We start from the raw sequence: 16,297 nt of genomic DNA, 5'->3' as shown, positions 1-16,297 counted from the left end.
GATGGACGACACATCTTAGGAGTTATATGGTTATTCAAAAGGTTTTCATAAAACTTAATGAGTCTTGCATATTCACATTCGATCTGGACGCCACGGACGGGTTGCATGGTTAGATATATGTTCTATGTTGGGGGTTCCAAGTAAGGCATACTTTAGAAAACCTAACCTTCAAAAAATGCATGTGTAATTCATAAGAAATTAGAAGAACTACGTAGGATTGTTATGGTGACGGCGGAACCCTAGTATTTTCTCATTTTGAAATCTTAAAATAATTGACACACCCTAACCCGAAGACTAGGACGTGCTGGCCGTCACGTGAGTGTGACGTAACCATAACGCAAGCGGAAACGATTTAATAATAAAATACGAGTCAACGAAAACCACTAATTGCAGTTATTTACAACCGAGCATTCTATGTGCATAAGAGTGTACTAAACACACATAAACAGAGCATAAGCATCTAGGTGCAGTCAAGTAGGAACATAACTAATTTACAACACCCTCGGGTGAATCCTACATTTATTTAGTCTGTCAGAACGCCGAAGCAGTCTCGTAGGCCACCAACGCCTCAACTATCAACTAGAACCTGGAGGGGCGAAAAACAGAAAACGTGAGTGGGCGAAAATAAAGCTTTTCCAAAACATTTCATAAATCCACATTTATAACCCCTTTTTGGAAAACCTGTATACTTTCCCAGAAAAATAGTATATAGCATATATATCTCAACTGTCTCAATCATCAATCTTATAACAGATTCAATAAAGAATGTACCATGCCAATTTCAACAGTGTAGTATGAATGCATTAACATAATATAATCAGGTAAAAGAAATAATCAATCGGAGGCCCTCTAATAGCCCTGAACGATTGAACCTAGAGCTCAACATCTATCAATCTCACTCTCTGCCGGAGTCACTCCGCGTGACCTGTCCGGCCTTCTGCACATAAGTCGGAACCACCTAATGTAGTCTGAACGACTCATGGTAATATTCGCTCTAGTGCTTCTCTCATCAATCATCTGTATACAATAACCTAAGGTCACCCACCAGTCATAATCTCACTAACACTCTACGACTGGCCCGTCGTACCCACTCCGCGTGGACTGTACGACCAGCATCTACTTGGATCCAAGGCGAGCGTGCGATGCGGTGAATACTATAAGCACTAAACCATGGTGCAGGATATGAGCTCAATATATCATCATCCTCAACATAACAGTAATTAAATACTTACCTGTGCGTCCACAGCACCATCATACATATATGCATCATACGACAGTTCATAATATCCATAACATTCTATGCATGGCAATCACATCATATTTCATTTCATTTCAATATATTTTTCATTTAAATTTGATTTCTGGGGAAATCGAGTATATAGGTATATATATATATAGAAAGCAATGCCCACTCACTGGTATGTCGCCGGGTCGTAACCCCCTTGACGCCCCTGGATGTGCTCGTCCTCGTTATAAGTTCCACCTAGAAGTGAAATAACTTAAAACAATCATTTAACGCACAATTAACGCACCTAAACCAAACTAGGTAATAAATTCTTCATACGATGCTCAAATTGGGTATATGAATATACCACAGTGACCTACACAACCTCAGGATCATCCCCAAATTTTTAAAATAATTTTTGGAGTCCTCACGCGCCCCCACGCGCCTGACGTGGCACGGACCTACGCGCGGCCCACGCGCAGCCACGTGCCAGGCACACTGACGGCTACAGTGAACGGCGTTAGGAATATTCCCGGAATATTCCGTTAAAAACTAACGGTTTCCGTTAAAGTTAACTAACGGCGTCGGAATATTCCGTCAAACTTGACGGAAGATTCCCTGTCTTCTCCGGCGAGTCGCCGGTCGCCGGCGGCTGTTCGCCGGTTTCTGGAAAATTTTCAAATCCACTATTCTCCTTCGTTTTTCAACCAATTTCTTCGCATTTTATACCAAAATGAAGCATTTCACATGTACTATCACGTTGGAAGGGTTTTAAGGTCTAAAAACAACAAGATCAAACCTTTCAAAATTCTTCAATTTCGGCCAAACTCGAACCCGACGATCCCGACGTCCATTTTGTTCAAACGAGGCACTCCGAGCCTCCTTGGAACTTCCTAAGACTCGTGGTGATCTTTGTTTAACCTAAAACACAACCAAAATTAAGTTCGTGAACAGTGCCATTACACGGGGTGTTTTAAAACTAGGGTTCTCGAAATAGAACTTACCTAAAACTGGTATTCCCGTGCTCGTGAGGTCCTAAGGAGTGTCGTGGTGATCTTAGATCGGACGTTGGTGTAGGATTGTGATTGTTCTTGGTGTTTGTCCGAGAGCTTGAGAGAGTTCGAGAGTAAGAGAGAGAGAGTGATACTGAAATGAAGAAAGAGAGAGAGAGTGAAGGGAGATGAGAGAGAGACATCCCACGGGTTTTGGGGAGGGATTTAGGGGGTAGGACCCCACCCTAAGTCCAAACACAAATTAAATTAACACATACTAATATAATTCTAACCCTAGTTTAGGATCTTAGTGTAAAACAAATACCAAATTTACGCACCTTAATCCCGTTTAAGGGCGTTTTAGTAATTTCACGTCCTCGGTATTTAGTAACTCTGGGACGGGCTGTGACAATCTCCCCTCCTTATAGAATTTCGTCCCCGAAATTCCAATCACTAACCAGAACATCAAAAGTCATAGAATAACCTCGGATACATATCTCTCATCCGATCTTCTGTCTCCCAAGTAGCTTCTTCAGCTGAATGGTTTCTCCACAATACTTTCACCAAGCTCACGGTCTTATTCCTCAAGGTCTTATCTTTCCAATCCAGTATAGTCACTGGTTCCTCATCGTACGTCAAGTCCGGATTAATTTCCAATGGTTGAGGAGGAATCACATGTGAAGGATTTGACACATAATGCCGAAGCATCGAGACATGGAACACATTATGTACCTTAGACAACTCTGGAGGTAGCTCCAACCTGTAAGCAACTTCACCAATCCTCTCAGTGATCTCATAAGGTCCAATGTACCTGGGGCTTAGCTTTCCTTTCTTTCCAAAGCGAACCACACCTCTCCAAGGCGATAATTTCAGAAAAACATAGTCGCCCACATTATACATTCTGTCCGTGGTATGTCGATCCGCTAGGCTCTTTTGTCTATCCTGGGCCACTTTCAGGTTAGATTTAATTACCTGAATATTCTGAGTAGTCTCATCCACAATCTCTGGCCCTTCAAGTATTCTTTCACCAACCTCTGACCAACATAATGGCGTACGGCAAGCTTTACCATAAAGTGCTTCAAATGGAGACATTCCAATACTCGAATGAAAACTATTATTATAGGCAAACTCCATCAAATCCAAACGATCATGCCAAGAATCACCAAATTGCATCACAGAGGATCTCAACATATCCTCGAGTGTCTGAATAGTTCTCTCTGACTGACCATCTGTCTGTGGATGATAAGCTGTACTGTAAAGCAATCTAGTACCCAAAGCTTCTTGAAAAGCTATCCAAAACTTAGAAGTAAATCTTGGATCTCGATCAGAAATAATATTCACTGGGACACCATGATACTTTACAACCTTCGATATGAATAACTGAGCCAACTTATTTAAAGAGTACTTCTCCCTTACTGGAATAAAATGTGCTGATTTGGTAAGTCGATCTACAACCACCCAAATGCCATCAAAACCATTTTGTGTACGTGGCAACTTATACACAAAATCCATCGTTATATTCTCCCATTTCCACTGGGGAACGGGAAGTGGTTGCAATCTCCCAAACGGCTTCTTTCTTTCAGCCTTAACCTGCTGGCAGACAATACACCTACTCACATACTCCGCAATCTCTCTCTTCATACCCGGCCAATAGTAGAATGGTCGAATGGTATGATACATTTTAGTTCCTCCTGGGTGCATAGCATAAGCCGAACAATGTGCTTCATCCAAGATTTCTTTCTTCAGTTCCTCATTATTAGGCACATACATCCTGTTCTCTTGCATAAGCATACCATCTGATCCTCGGATCTTGAGATCTTTCTTCTTCCCTTCGTTTCTTAAATTGATCAATTCTTGAATTTCTTCATCCAACGATTGAGCTGCAAGCACCCGATCAATTAAAATTGGCTTGACTTGAAAATTGGCAAGAAAAGCTTCACTTTGCTCTTCCCATTCTAATTCTACTCCAGTAGATCTCAACTCTGCCAGAAGAGGAACACGACTGGTATACAAAGCATTAAGTCGCCCTTGAGGCTTCCTACTCAGAGCATCAGCTACCACATTTGCACGACCCGGATGGTACTCAATCGTGCAATCATAATCACTTAACAATTCCAACCATCTTCTCTGACGAAGATTAAGATCATGCTGAGTGAAAAGGTACTGAAGGCTTTTATGATCGGTAAAGATCTTACATTTCTCGCCATAGAGATAGTGTCTCCAAATCTTCAAAGCAAACACAATAGCTGCCAACTCAAGATCGTGAGTCGGATAGTTTCTTTCATGAGTCTTCAACTGCCTAGAAGCATAGGCAATCACTCTACTATGCTGCATCAAAACACAACCCAAACCATTCAAAGAAGCATCACTATAGATCTCGAAGTTACCATTATCATCAGGAAGTACTAACACAGGTGCATGAGTAAGGCAATACTTCAACTGTTGGAAACTTTGCTCACAACTTTCATCCCACTCAAACTTAACATCCTTCCTGGTTAACTTCGTTAATGGCAAGGCAATCATAGAAAAGTCTTGAACAAACCGTCTATAATAACCTGCCAAACCAAGAAAACTCCGCACCTCAGTGACCGTTCGAGGTTGTTCCCAATTTTCCACTGCTGCTATCTTTTGAGGATCCACTTGAATTCCCTGAGCTGATACCACATGTCCCAAAATGCCACTTGATCCAGCCAAAATTCACATTTACTAAATTTGGCATATAATCGGTGTTCCCTCAATTTCCTTAACACCAAGTTAAGATGTCGAATATGGTCTGATTTCGACTTAGAATATACCAGGATGTCATCAATAAAAACAATAACAAACTTGTCAAGATATTCCTGGAATACTTCATTCATCAATCTCATGAAAGCTGCAGGAGCGTTCGTTAATCCAAATGGCATCACCAAAAACTCATAATGCCCATAACGAGTCCTGAAAGCTGTTTTATGAACATCCTCATCTTTAATCTTTAATTGATAATACCCAGACCTCAAATCGATCTTAGAAAACACACAGGCACCTTTGAGCTGATCAAACAAATCATCTATACGAGGCAAGGGATAACGGTTTTTAATCGTCACCCGATTCAATTGCCTGTAATCAATGCACAATCTCAAAGTTCCATCTTTTTTTCTTACAAACAACACTGGAGCTCCCCAAGGTGAAGAACTAGGCTGAATGAAACCTTTATCAATTAACTCTTGCAATTGAATTTTCAACTCTCTTAATTCCGCTGGTGCCATTCTATAAGGAGCCAAAGAGATAGGGTTCGTACTTGGAAGCAAATCAATCGAAAATTCCACATCTCTATCTGGAGGCAACCCAGGTAAATCATCTGGAAATACATCAGGATAGTGTCTGACTACTCCGACTTCCTCCACACTACCGGAATCAACATCATTCAAAACCACATGTGCCAAGTATCCCTGACAACCCTTGGATAACAATTTCTTCGCCCTTATGGCGGAAATAACACCATGCCTCACCCCACTTCTTTCACCCACAAAAGTAACCTCAGGTAGTCCAGGACGAAGAAAAGTAACTGATTTCCCGTAACAATCTATATGGGCGCGATTATAATGCAACCAATCCGCCCCTAAAATCACATCAAAATCCACGATGTCTAATGGGATAAGATTAGCAGGCATAATGACATTATCTACCATCACTGGACACCCAGAGTAAAAACTATCAACATAACATTTATCCCCTCTAGGCATAGCAAACTCTAAATCAAACCCTAGAGGTGAAGGATGAGGTTGCGTTATTTGAGCAAATGTATGAGAAATCACAGAGTGTGTAGCACCACAATCAATCAAGACTTTAGCAAAATGACCAAGAACATTCAACGTACCCATAATCAAGTCTGGATGGTTCTGAGCATCTTGTAGCGATATGTGGTTAACACGTCCCTGAGCTGACTGTCGTCCTCCACGACCTCTGCCACTCTGGTTACCTCGTCCCTGATGAGTACGTCCTTGACCTGTCTGGGCAGGCGGCCTAAACGACCCTGTACTACTAGCAGCAACTCCGCTCTGTTGGGGCTGGCCCCCCTGATACCACTGAGATCCGCTAGCTGGCATAGACGGATATGAAGTATAACCTCCCTGATCCTGAGAATATCCACTCTGAAAATAAGGATCCTGGGAATAGTGATACTGTCCCGGAGCATAAGGAGCAGCATCACCCTGATAGTGATAAGCACCACCACGACCACCTTGGCCATAACTGCCTGAATTAAAGTTCTGTTGAGTCGGTGCTGATGTTGGCATAACAGGCTGCTGGGGCCTCTGCTGATTCTGGGGACAATACATAGCTCTATGTCCTGTCTGACCACATGTAAAGCATGCACCACTGCTTCTCCTACATTCCCCATGATGTCGGAAATTACAACGGCGACATAACGGAGGACCCGAACTACCAGTACCACCAAAGCCTCTCTGACCAGAAAATCTAGGTCCATTACCAAACCTACCACCTCCTCTCCTCGGACCTGTGGCACTAAATCCACCACTGGAAGAACTCGAACTCATTCCACTTTTCTTGAAATTCTGCGTCTGACGAGGTCCTGGAATGGAAACACCTTTACCTTTCTCATTTTTCTTCTGACCATTACCCTTATCCTCTTCATCCTCACTGTCCGGAAGATTATCAGAGTCTTCCATCCTGACCAGAATCTCAAAATACTCATGATAATCGGCACAGGGAAGTGCATTGGCAAACGTTCTGTACTTCTTCTTAGATCCTAGCTTGAAACGACGAAGCATTTCTGCTTGATTACCCGCTAAATCAGAATCATAACGGGATAAATCAGTAAACTTCCTGTAGTACTCATGTGCAGACATATTCCTCTGCTTCAGACTGGTGAATTCCTGTTTCTTGCGATCTATATATTCCGGAGGAACAAATCTCTTCATAAAATTTTCCTTAAATACCTCCCATTCGGCTGCCCTTTCAGGTGCCATGTGCCTCGACTGATTTATCCACCACGCAGCTGGCTCACGGCCCAAAAACCAGGTGGTGGTCTCCACCCATCTATTAGCTGGCAGGTTTCCCTGACTTTGCATCACTTGAAAGGTCTGCTCAATTCGATCCAACCACTTTTCTGCCCCTTCATAACCTTCATTTCCCTCAAAAGTTTCCAGTTTCAGATTATACATCGTCTCTACGGGCGTTCTCTGAGGAGGACGGATATTAGCCTGAAAAGCTTGAGCCATTGCTGCCCCTAACTGAGTTATATCGGGGAAATTAGGCTCAGCAGCACGGCGAGGATCTCTACGAGGCGGCATAATTCTGACAGAAAACATAACAAAATCAATAGAAGAACTCATTAGTTATACAGGACTGCAACCTATGCTCTGATACCAAACTGACACACCCTAACCCGAAGACTAGGACGTGCTGGCCGTCACGTGAGTGTGACGTAACCATAACGCAAGCGGAAACGATTTAATAATAAAATACGAGTCAACGAAAACCACTAATTGCAGTTATTTACAACCGAGCATTCTATGTGCATAAGAGTGTACTAAACACACATAAACAGAGCATAAGCATCTAGGTGCAGTCAAGTAGGAACATAACTAATTTACAACACCCTCGGGTGAATCCTACATTTATTTAGTCTGTCAGAACGCCGAAGCAGTCTCGTAGGCCACCAACGCCTCAACTATCAACTAGAACCTGGAGGGGCGAAAAACAGAAAACGTGAGTGGGCGAAAATAAAGCTTTTCCAAAACATTTCATAAATCCACATTTATAACCCCTTTTTGGAAAACCTGTATACTTTCCCAGAAAAATAGTATATAGCATATATATCTCAACTGTCTCAATCATCAATCTTATAACAGATTCAATAAAGAATGTACCATGCCAATTTCAACAGTGTAGTATGAATGCATTAACATAATATAATCAGGTAAAAGAAATAATCAATCGGAGGCCCTCTAATAGCCCTGAACGATTGAACCTAGAGCTCAACATCTATCAATCTCACTCTCTGCCGGAGTCACTCCGCGTGACCTGTCCGGCCTTCTGCACATAAGTCGGAACCACCTAATGTAGTCTGAACGACTCATGGTAATATTCGCTCTAGTGCTTCTCTCATCAATCATCTGTATACAATAACCTAAGGTCACCCACCAGTCATAATCTCACTAACACTCTACGACTGGCCCGTCGTACCCACTCCGCGTGGACTGTACGACCAGCATCTACTTGGATCCAAGGCGAGCGTGCGATGCGGTGAATACTATAAGCACTAAACCATGGTGCAGGATATGAGCTCAATATATCATCATCCTCAACATAACAGTAATTAAATACTTACCTGTGCGTCCACAGCACCATCATACATATATGCATCATACGACAGTTCATAATATCCATAACATTCTATGCATGGCAATCACATCATATTTCATTTCATTTCAATATATTTTTCATTTAAATTTGATTTCTGGGGAAATCGAGTATATAGGTATATATATATATAGAAAGCAATGCCCACTCACTGGTATGTCGCCGGGTCGTAACCCCCTTGACGCCCCTGGATGTGCTCGTCCTCGTTATAAGTTCCACCTAGAAGTGAAATAACTTAAAACAATCATTTAACGCACAATTAACGCACCTAAACCAAACTAGGTAATAAATTCTTCATACGATGCTCAAATTGGGTATATGAATATACCACAGTGACCTACACAACCTCAGGATCATCCCCAAATTTTTAAAATAATTTTTGGAGTCCTCACGCGCCCCCACGCGCCTGACGTGGCACGGACCTACGCGCGGCCCACGCGCAGCCACGTGCCAGGCACACTGACGGCTACAGTGAACGGCGTTAGGAATATTCCCGGAATATTCCGTTAAAAACTAACGGTTTCCGTTAAAGTTAACTAACGGCGTCGGAATATTCCGTCAAACTTGACGGAAGATTCCCTGTCTTCTCCGGCGAGTCGCCGGTCGCCGGCGGCTGTTCGCCGGTTTCTGGAAAATTTTCAAATCCACTATTCTCCTTCGTTTTTCAACCAATTTCTTCGCATTTTATACCAAAATGAAGCATTTCACATGTACTATCACGTTGGAAGGGTTTTAAGGTCTAAAAACAACAAGATCAAACCTTTCAAAATTCTTCAATTTCGGCCAAACTCGAACCCGACGATCCCGACGTCCATTTTGTTCAAACGAGGCACTCCGAGCCTCCTTGGAACTTCCTAAGACTCGTGGTGATCTTTGTTTAACCTAAAACACAACCAAAATTAAGTTCGTGAACAGTGCCATTACACGGGGTGTTTTAAAACTAGGGTTCTCGAAATAGAACTTACCTAAAACTGGTATTCCCGTGCTCGTGAGGTCCTAAGGAGTGTCGTGGTGATCTTAGATCGGACGTTGGTGTAGGATTGTGATTGTTCTTGGTGTTTGTCCGAGAGCTTGAGAGAGTTCGAGAGTAAGAGAGAGAGAGTGATACTGAAATGAAGAAAGAGAGAGAGAGTGAAGGGAGATGAGAGAGAGACATCCCACGGGTTTTGGGGAGGGATTTAGGGGGTAGGACCCCACCCTAAGTCCAAACACAAATTAAATTAACACATACTAATATAATTCTAACCCTAGTTTAGGATCTTAGTGTAAAACAAATACCAAATTTACGCACCTTAATCCCGTTTAAGGGCGTTTTAGTAATTTCACGTCCTCGGTATTTAGTAACTCTGGGACGGGCTGTGACAATAATTGTTTCCATTTTCTTTCTCTAAAAATTGCAAATTTTAATTAGCCTTTTTAATTAATTTCATTTTTCTTAATTTAGGTCATTAAATCACCATTTTCCAATCTTTGTTTTTAAATAGTTAACTAGGATTAGGGTTTCTCATAAATTGTTTTAAATAATCTCAACGGAAAACGACCTTACTTGAGCCGTTTTTACTACAACAACCTTGTTCTCTTGCAAGTATTTTAAGTGTTTTTATCCCTACTTTTGTAGGTGGTCAAACCCCTATCAATTTCTCTAGGTGTTTCAATTATTAAGAAGCTTATAATTAGCTAAATAAATGATGATGTATTGTAAAAAAATGATGATGTATTGTAGTGGCTAAAAAGCCATGTAGTGTTATGAGTTTGATGTGTGAAAAAGAAATAAAAAATCAGAAGAGTCTTTTCAAGTTTTAAAAACCTCTCCCCTCTCCTACGTTTCTCTATCGCTCTTCCTCCTACAAATTGGTATCAGAGCCATGTTGAAGTATTGTCAATATGGCGAATGCAAATGCAAATGGTCACAACTTGGCTTCACTAATTCCTCAATTTGGTGGTGATAATTACGACTACTGGAGCAATAATATAAAGGTGTTGTTGAAGGCTTTGAAGCTATGGAATATTGTTGAAGCAGGTTATGAAGAGACGCATAACGAAGTTGCATTAACTCAAGCGCAAATGAATACTTTGAGGGAGAACCGAAAGAAGTACAGCATGGCACTTTTCCACATCTATCAAACCATTGAGATGCAAGTATATGAAAGAGTTGTGAAAGCTGAAAATGCAAAGCAAACATGGGATATGATTGAGAATGCCTACAGAGGTAAGGAGAAGGTAAAGAAGGTTCGTCTGCAATCTTTAAGGAAAGAATTTGAAAAGTTGGAGATGAAAGAAGATGAGACAATCAAAGACTACTTTATCAGAGTTACCTTTATCGTTAATCAAATGGCTTCAAATGGGAAGATTCTTGAGATGCAAGAATTGTTGAGAAAATTCTTCGTAGCTTACCCGCAAAATTCGATTATGTTGTGGCTACCATCAAAGAGTCAAATGATATTTCAACTTTTTCTATGGAAGAGGTGCAAGGAAAATTTGAGGCACATGAGATCAAAATTAATTTGAGGAATCCTCCTAATACTCAACCTAATCAAGCACTCAAGTCTCAAGTTACAACTACGGGAGGCAATGGCAATCAAACTTCTAGCCCTAAACAAAGCTTCGGACGTGGAAGAGGCGGACGAGGTGAAGGAGGAAATTTGAATGGCAAAGGCACTAATTCTTATGGCAATGACCGAGGCTCATCAAGCAATTCTAATAATGAAGGTGAAAGAAATTTCAATTCGTATCGAGGAAAATGACGTGTTTTTCAAAGAGGAAGAAGACGTGGCACTCTGGAATGCTACTACTGCAACAAACCTAGGCACAAGATCAGAGAATGTCGATTCAAAAAGGCTGATGATGAAAAACAATATGGAGCAGGTTATATGCATCAAACCAATTCTGGAGATGGTGATTATAAAGAAACTTTATTGCTTGCATGTCATGGAGATCAAATGAATGATGTGTGGTATTTGGATAGCGGAGCTAGCAAGCGGTAACAAAAACCTTTTTTTTGTCAGTTCGATTGTGGTCAAGTAAGAATTGGTCATGATAGAGCCCATAAAATTGAGGGAATTGGTGAGGTGTCTTTCATTTCAAAATCTGGAACAATTGAGAAGGTTTTTGAAGTGTATTATGTTCCTGGTTTGAAGAGTAATTTATTAAGTATGGGTCATCTGTTGAGGAAGAGTTTTGATATTCGCCTCCGTGGTGATTTTTGTGTTCTCAAAAGGAAGGATAAATTTGTTGCCAAGTTTGGACTTGCTGCAAATAACTTGTTTCCTTTGAAGCTCCAGACAACAAAACTATCGTGCTTTATGAGTGTTGAAAAAGAAGTCTCTAAGTTATGGCATGATAGATATGACCATTTAAATTATGGAAGTTTGAAGATGTTGTCAAACAAAAGAATGGTACATGGGCAGCCTCAAATTGATCCGGTAGATGGTGTTTGTGAAGATTGTCAATTTGGTAAGCAACATAGAAGTTCATTTCCTTCAGAGTTCTCTTGGCAAGCAAAGAAGCCATTGGAACTTATTCATCCTGACTTGTGTGGTCCAATGCCAGTAGCATCTTTTGGAGGTAATCTATATCTCATTACATTTATTGATGATTTCTCAAGAAAAGTTTGGGTTTACTTCCTCAAAGAAAAATCTGAAGCATTTCAAGCCTTTAAAGATTTCAAGGCTGAAGTTGAAAAGTTTGTTAGTCTTCCAATCAAGAGTTTGAGGATAGATCGTGGTGGAGAGTATCTCTCCAATGAGTTTCAAAAATATTGCAGAGATCATGAAATAAAGCACCAATTGACTGCCCGATATACGCCGCAACAAAATGGAGTAGCGAAGGAAAAAATCGGACAATCATGGAGATGGTGAGATGCATCCTCAAGAAGAAAAGATTGCAACAAGAATTTTGGGCAGAAGCTGTTTCTTGTGCTGCATATTTAATCAACAGATCACCAACAAAAAGTTTGAAGGATTGCACACCTCATGAATAATGGTATGGAGTGAAGCCGAGAGTGCAACATTTGAAGATTTTCTGTTGTGTTGCCTATTCCCATGTTCCAAAGGAGTTGGGAAACAAGCTCAACCACGCATTTTCATTGCATATAGTGAAAGGAGCAAGGCCTACAAGCTATACAATCCGAAGACCAAAAAGTTCTTGATCAGCCGTGATGTCCACTTTGATGAAAATGCTTTCTTTGAAGAAGAAAATGGTCCAACAAAATTGCCTATTATGCAAGAAGAAGATGATACTTATCAATCAGAAATTGCTCCTCAATCTCCAAAAGCTACATCAAGTGATGACGACTCCCCCCGATGAAAGTTCAGAAGTATACGAGATCTTTATGATTCCTCAAAGCAAGTAGATTTGGAGGATAATACTATATTCTTTGCCTTATTTGCTGGAAAGGATCCAATTTCATTAAATGAAGCATGTGAAGAGGAAAAATGGAAGCAAGCCATGGATGAAGAAATAAAGGCTATTGAGAAGAATGAGACTTGGGAGCTCACAAATCTGCCAGCACACAAGAATCCTATTGGTGTTAAATGGGTATATAAGACAAAGAAAAATGCAGATGGGTCCATTAACAAGTACAAGGCGAGACTCATTGCAAAGGGTTATAAGCAAAAGGAAGGTGAAAACTATACTAAAGTTTTTGCTCTTGTTTCCAAACTTGACATTATTCGACTGATCGTCTCTCTTGCTACATAAAACAATAGGGAAATTTTTCAAATGGATGTAAAATCTACGTACTTGAATGGTGTCCTTTAAGAAGAAGTTTATTTGGAGCAGCCACCTAGATACGTGAAGAAAGGAGAGGTAAATAAAGTTTACAAGCTTAAGAAGGCATTATATGGGCTCAAGCAATCACCATGTGCATGGTACAGCCGTATTAATTCATACTTCGAGAAGCATGGTTTTCAGAAGTGCCTGTATGAACATACCCTCTATGTCAAAAGCACTTCACAAGGAAGTTTCATGGTCGTAAGTCTTTATGTGGATGATCTTATCTTTACCGGAAATGATTTGGAGTTATTGAATGGTTTTAAGCTCTCTATGATGAAAGAATTTGAGATGACAGATTTAGGCAAGCTGCATCACTTTCTTGGTATTGAAGTTTCTCAATCTAAGAAAGGCATTTTCATTTCTCAAGATAGTTATGCAAAAGAAGTTTTGAAGAAATTTGGGATAGAGAATGCAAACCCAGTAGTGGCACCATGCATTATAGGCCTAATGCTCAGCCAAGATGGTGAAATGAGACTTATCGACTCCACCAAGTTTCGTAGTTTGGTGGGTAATTTGATGTACTTAATGGCCACAAGACCAGACATCATGTATGTAGTAAGTCTGGTGAGCAGGTTTATGGAAAAGCCACGTTCAAATCATTGGGAAGCTACAAAAAGAATTTTGTGATACATCAAAGGAACTGTCGATTATGGCATTTTTTATGAAGCAAATGTTCCAATGAAACTTATTGGCTATACGGACAGTGATTTAGCTGGAAGTATTGATGATTGCAAAAACACTTCAGGTTATGTCTTTGGTCTGGGAAGTGGGGTGATTTCATGGAGTTCGAGGAAGCAATTGATTGTTGCCCTCTCTACAACGGAAGTGGAGTACATAGCTACCTCTCTTGCAAGACGTCACACAATTTGGCTACTTGGCTTTTTGGATAGTCTTATGCATAAAACAAATGGGTCTAACCACTTCGCTTTGTGACACTAGCTCAACAATTTCAGTCTAAAAAAGATCCTGTTCTACATGGGAGAGCAAAGCACATCTTCATCCACTTTCATTTCCTAAGGGAGCTTGTTAGTGAGGGAGTTATATAGCTAAAGTATTGCAAAACAGATGACCAGATGGCAGGCGTGTTCACAAAACCACTTAGTGGACAAGTGTTCAAGCGAGATGTTGCAGGACTAGGAATCAAAAGCAAATTTGGTTTAAGGGAGGCAATGTTGGAAGATTAAACCAAATTTAAGTTACAAAGAAAGAGTCATAAATCAGGAAGATAGAAGTTCTAGAGTTGTGATGTTTGGAATTTTAGAGTTAATCATGATTTCTCTAGATGTTTCAATTATTAAGAAGTTCATAATTAGCTAAATAAATGATGACGTATTGTAAATAAATGATGATGTATTGTAGTGACTATAAAAGCCATGTAGTGTTATGAGTTTGATGTGTGAAAAAAGAAATAAGAAATCAGGAGTCTTTTCAAGTTTTAAAAACCTCTCCCCTCTCCTACGTTTCTCTATCGCTCTTCCTCCTACATATACAAGCCCGGGGTTTACAGCTTGTACTGGATTGATATGTCCGGATCCATAAGCAAATTCACCAGTATAATCGGGTTCCGATACGGCACTGATATGTCCAGATGCAATTTCACCACTAGAAGTTGTAGGTGTTATTCATGGGCCAAGCTACAAGAGAAAAAGAAGCTAAAAAAAAGTAGTAAATAAAAGAATCGAATCTTAGAATATCCAAACTATATAACATACAATTTCAGTAGCTATTATTAAGACAATATCAGAAGTCATCAGAGATGACTTGACAGCTTCAGGAGACCAGTTATATCAGAATGATTTTACGTATGCAGCTGCTGCAGCAGCGTGGGGGCACGATAGAGAGGTTCCAAACAACATATTGTACTTTACACGCCTCTTGTCTTCAGAACTTGGTGTGGGAGAAGAAACAGCAGAATATACAGCAACAATTTCTACCCCCGGGGCAGTTATATCAGGCTGAATTACATTAGGAATGCAAAATGCAATTGTTATTACTGTATGTACAAAATAAGACAGATAGCAGAAAGTGAGACGAAATAAGTACCTTAATAATATTGTTCAAAATATCATTAGGTCCACGCCCAGAGAAGTAAGCAAAAGTAGGTGCAGCGGGATCTTTTACGAATTCACTTTTGAATATATTTGCTTGAGGATCTCTATAAAAAAAAAGGAACGAGAGCAGTTAAGACATGATCATGGGACAATTCCCTTATGAGTACCCAAAATAATTTTCACCTGGTGGAACTCGTGTAGGACCTGACCACTTCATAATCTTCGTTCATCAATATTGTTGCCGGTAATATGGGAGCTCGAAAAAGATCATAATATTTTCCATGGGAATTAAGTAAAACTGAACCAAGTGCACCTGCTCTGCGAGCCTCAATATCTCCAGTTTCGTCATCGCATACCACTATTTTTCCCTTAACATAATCATTGTCCAGGCAACCTTGTTGACAATCTCTGAAATGCAGAAATAAATCAGTACTTCATAGGTTATAGTAATATTCGTATAAGTTTACAGAATTAAGAGAGAGAGAGAGAGATTGGCAAAGATTGTGGTTGTTGACAAATGATTCTCATTAACTTTATCTGCAGATTACAAGGGATATATATATATATATATATATATATCCATAAAATATCTAATCCAATGCTGAGTTAGCATCAATACATATAACTGTAACAATCTTAGCTTCAGTTTTCTTAAGTAAATCTAGAGCATATTTGGATTGATTGAGAAACAATCCTTTGGCAGACCTGTGAACTTCAATGCCTAGAAAATAGTGGATATCACCCAAGTCTTTGACTGGAAATAGAGATTGTAGTTTTGAAATAATGGATTGACATACTGGAGTGGAACTTCCATTGATGATAATGTCATCAACATAGACTAATATGAAACTAATGTGAGAATCTTTCTTAATGAAAAGACTAGTATCAGAGGA

At 40.2% G+C, this 16,297-nt stretch overlaps 1 protein-coding gene across 5 annotated transcripts; it reads right to left on the bottom strand.

Moving 5' to 3' along the window:
* Positions 1-340: 340 nt before the first annotated feature.
* On the bottom strand, positions 341-9,946 carry LOC126620164 (uncharacterized). Of its 5 annotated transcripts, XM_050288655.1 has the most exons (8): positions 9,872-9,946; positions 9,546-9,687; positions 9,341-9,462; positions 8,733-8,799; positions 7,834-7,902; positions 6,074-7,512; positions 1,417-1,483; positions 341-586 (listed from the first exon to the last, which is right to left on the bottom strand). In XM_050288655.1, the coding sequence occupies exons 6-8, from the start codon at positions 7,506-7,508 to the stop codon at positions 580-582; spliced, it is 1,509 nt and encodes a 502-aa protein (XP_050144612.1). In that variant the 5' UTR covers positions 7,509-7,512; positions 7,834-7,902; positions 8,733-8,799; positions 9,341-9,462; positions 9,546-9,687; positions 9,872-9,946; the 3' UTR covers positions 341-579. The 5 variants fall into 5 exon arrangements, 3 of the variants coding, with proteins under 3 accessions (XP_050144612.1, XP_050144611.1, XP_050144613.1); XM_050288654.1 differs by lacking the exon at positions 9,872-9,946 and having other exon boundaries at positions 9,546-9,848; XR_007622255.1 differs by lacking the exons at positions 1,417-1,483; positions 6,074-7,512; positions 7,834-7,902; positions 9,872-9,946 and having other exon boundaries at positions 9,546-9,848.
* Positions 9,947-16,297: the final 6,351 nt, after the last annotated feature.

The sequence above is a fragment of the Malus sylvestris genome, chromosome 4, assembly GCF_916048215.2.
Source record: "Malus sylvestris chromosome 4, drMalSylv7.2, whole genome shotgun sequence".
Classification (NCBI taxonomy): domain Eukaryota; kingdom Viridiplantae; phylum Streptophyta; class Magnoliopsida; order Rosales; family Rosaceae; genus Malus; species Malus sylvestris.
Note: the sequence above shows the minus strand (reverse complement) of the source record. Positions and strands in the feature narration are given on the sequence as shown.

Bases quoted from the DNA above. Each gene is read 5' to 3' on its own strand.
- LOC126620164 (XM_050288655.1), bottom strand. From the start codon at position 7,508: ATGCCGCCTCGTAGAGATCCTCGCCGTGCTGCTGAGCCTAATTTCCCC. The intron at 1,484-6,073 runs GTACGTTGAATG...TTTCACTTCTAG, and splicing joins CCATCCAGACTTGATTATGG to GTGGAACTTATAACGAGGAC.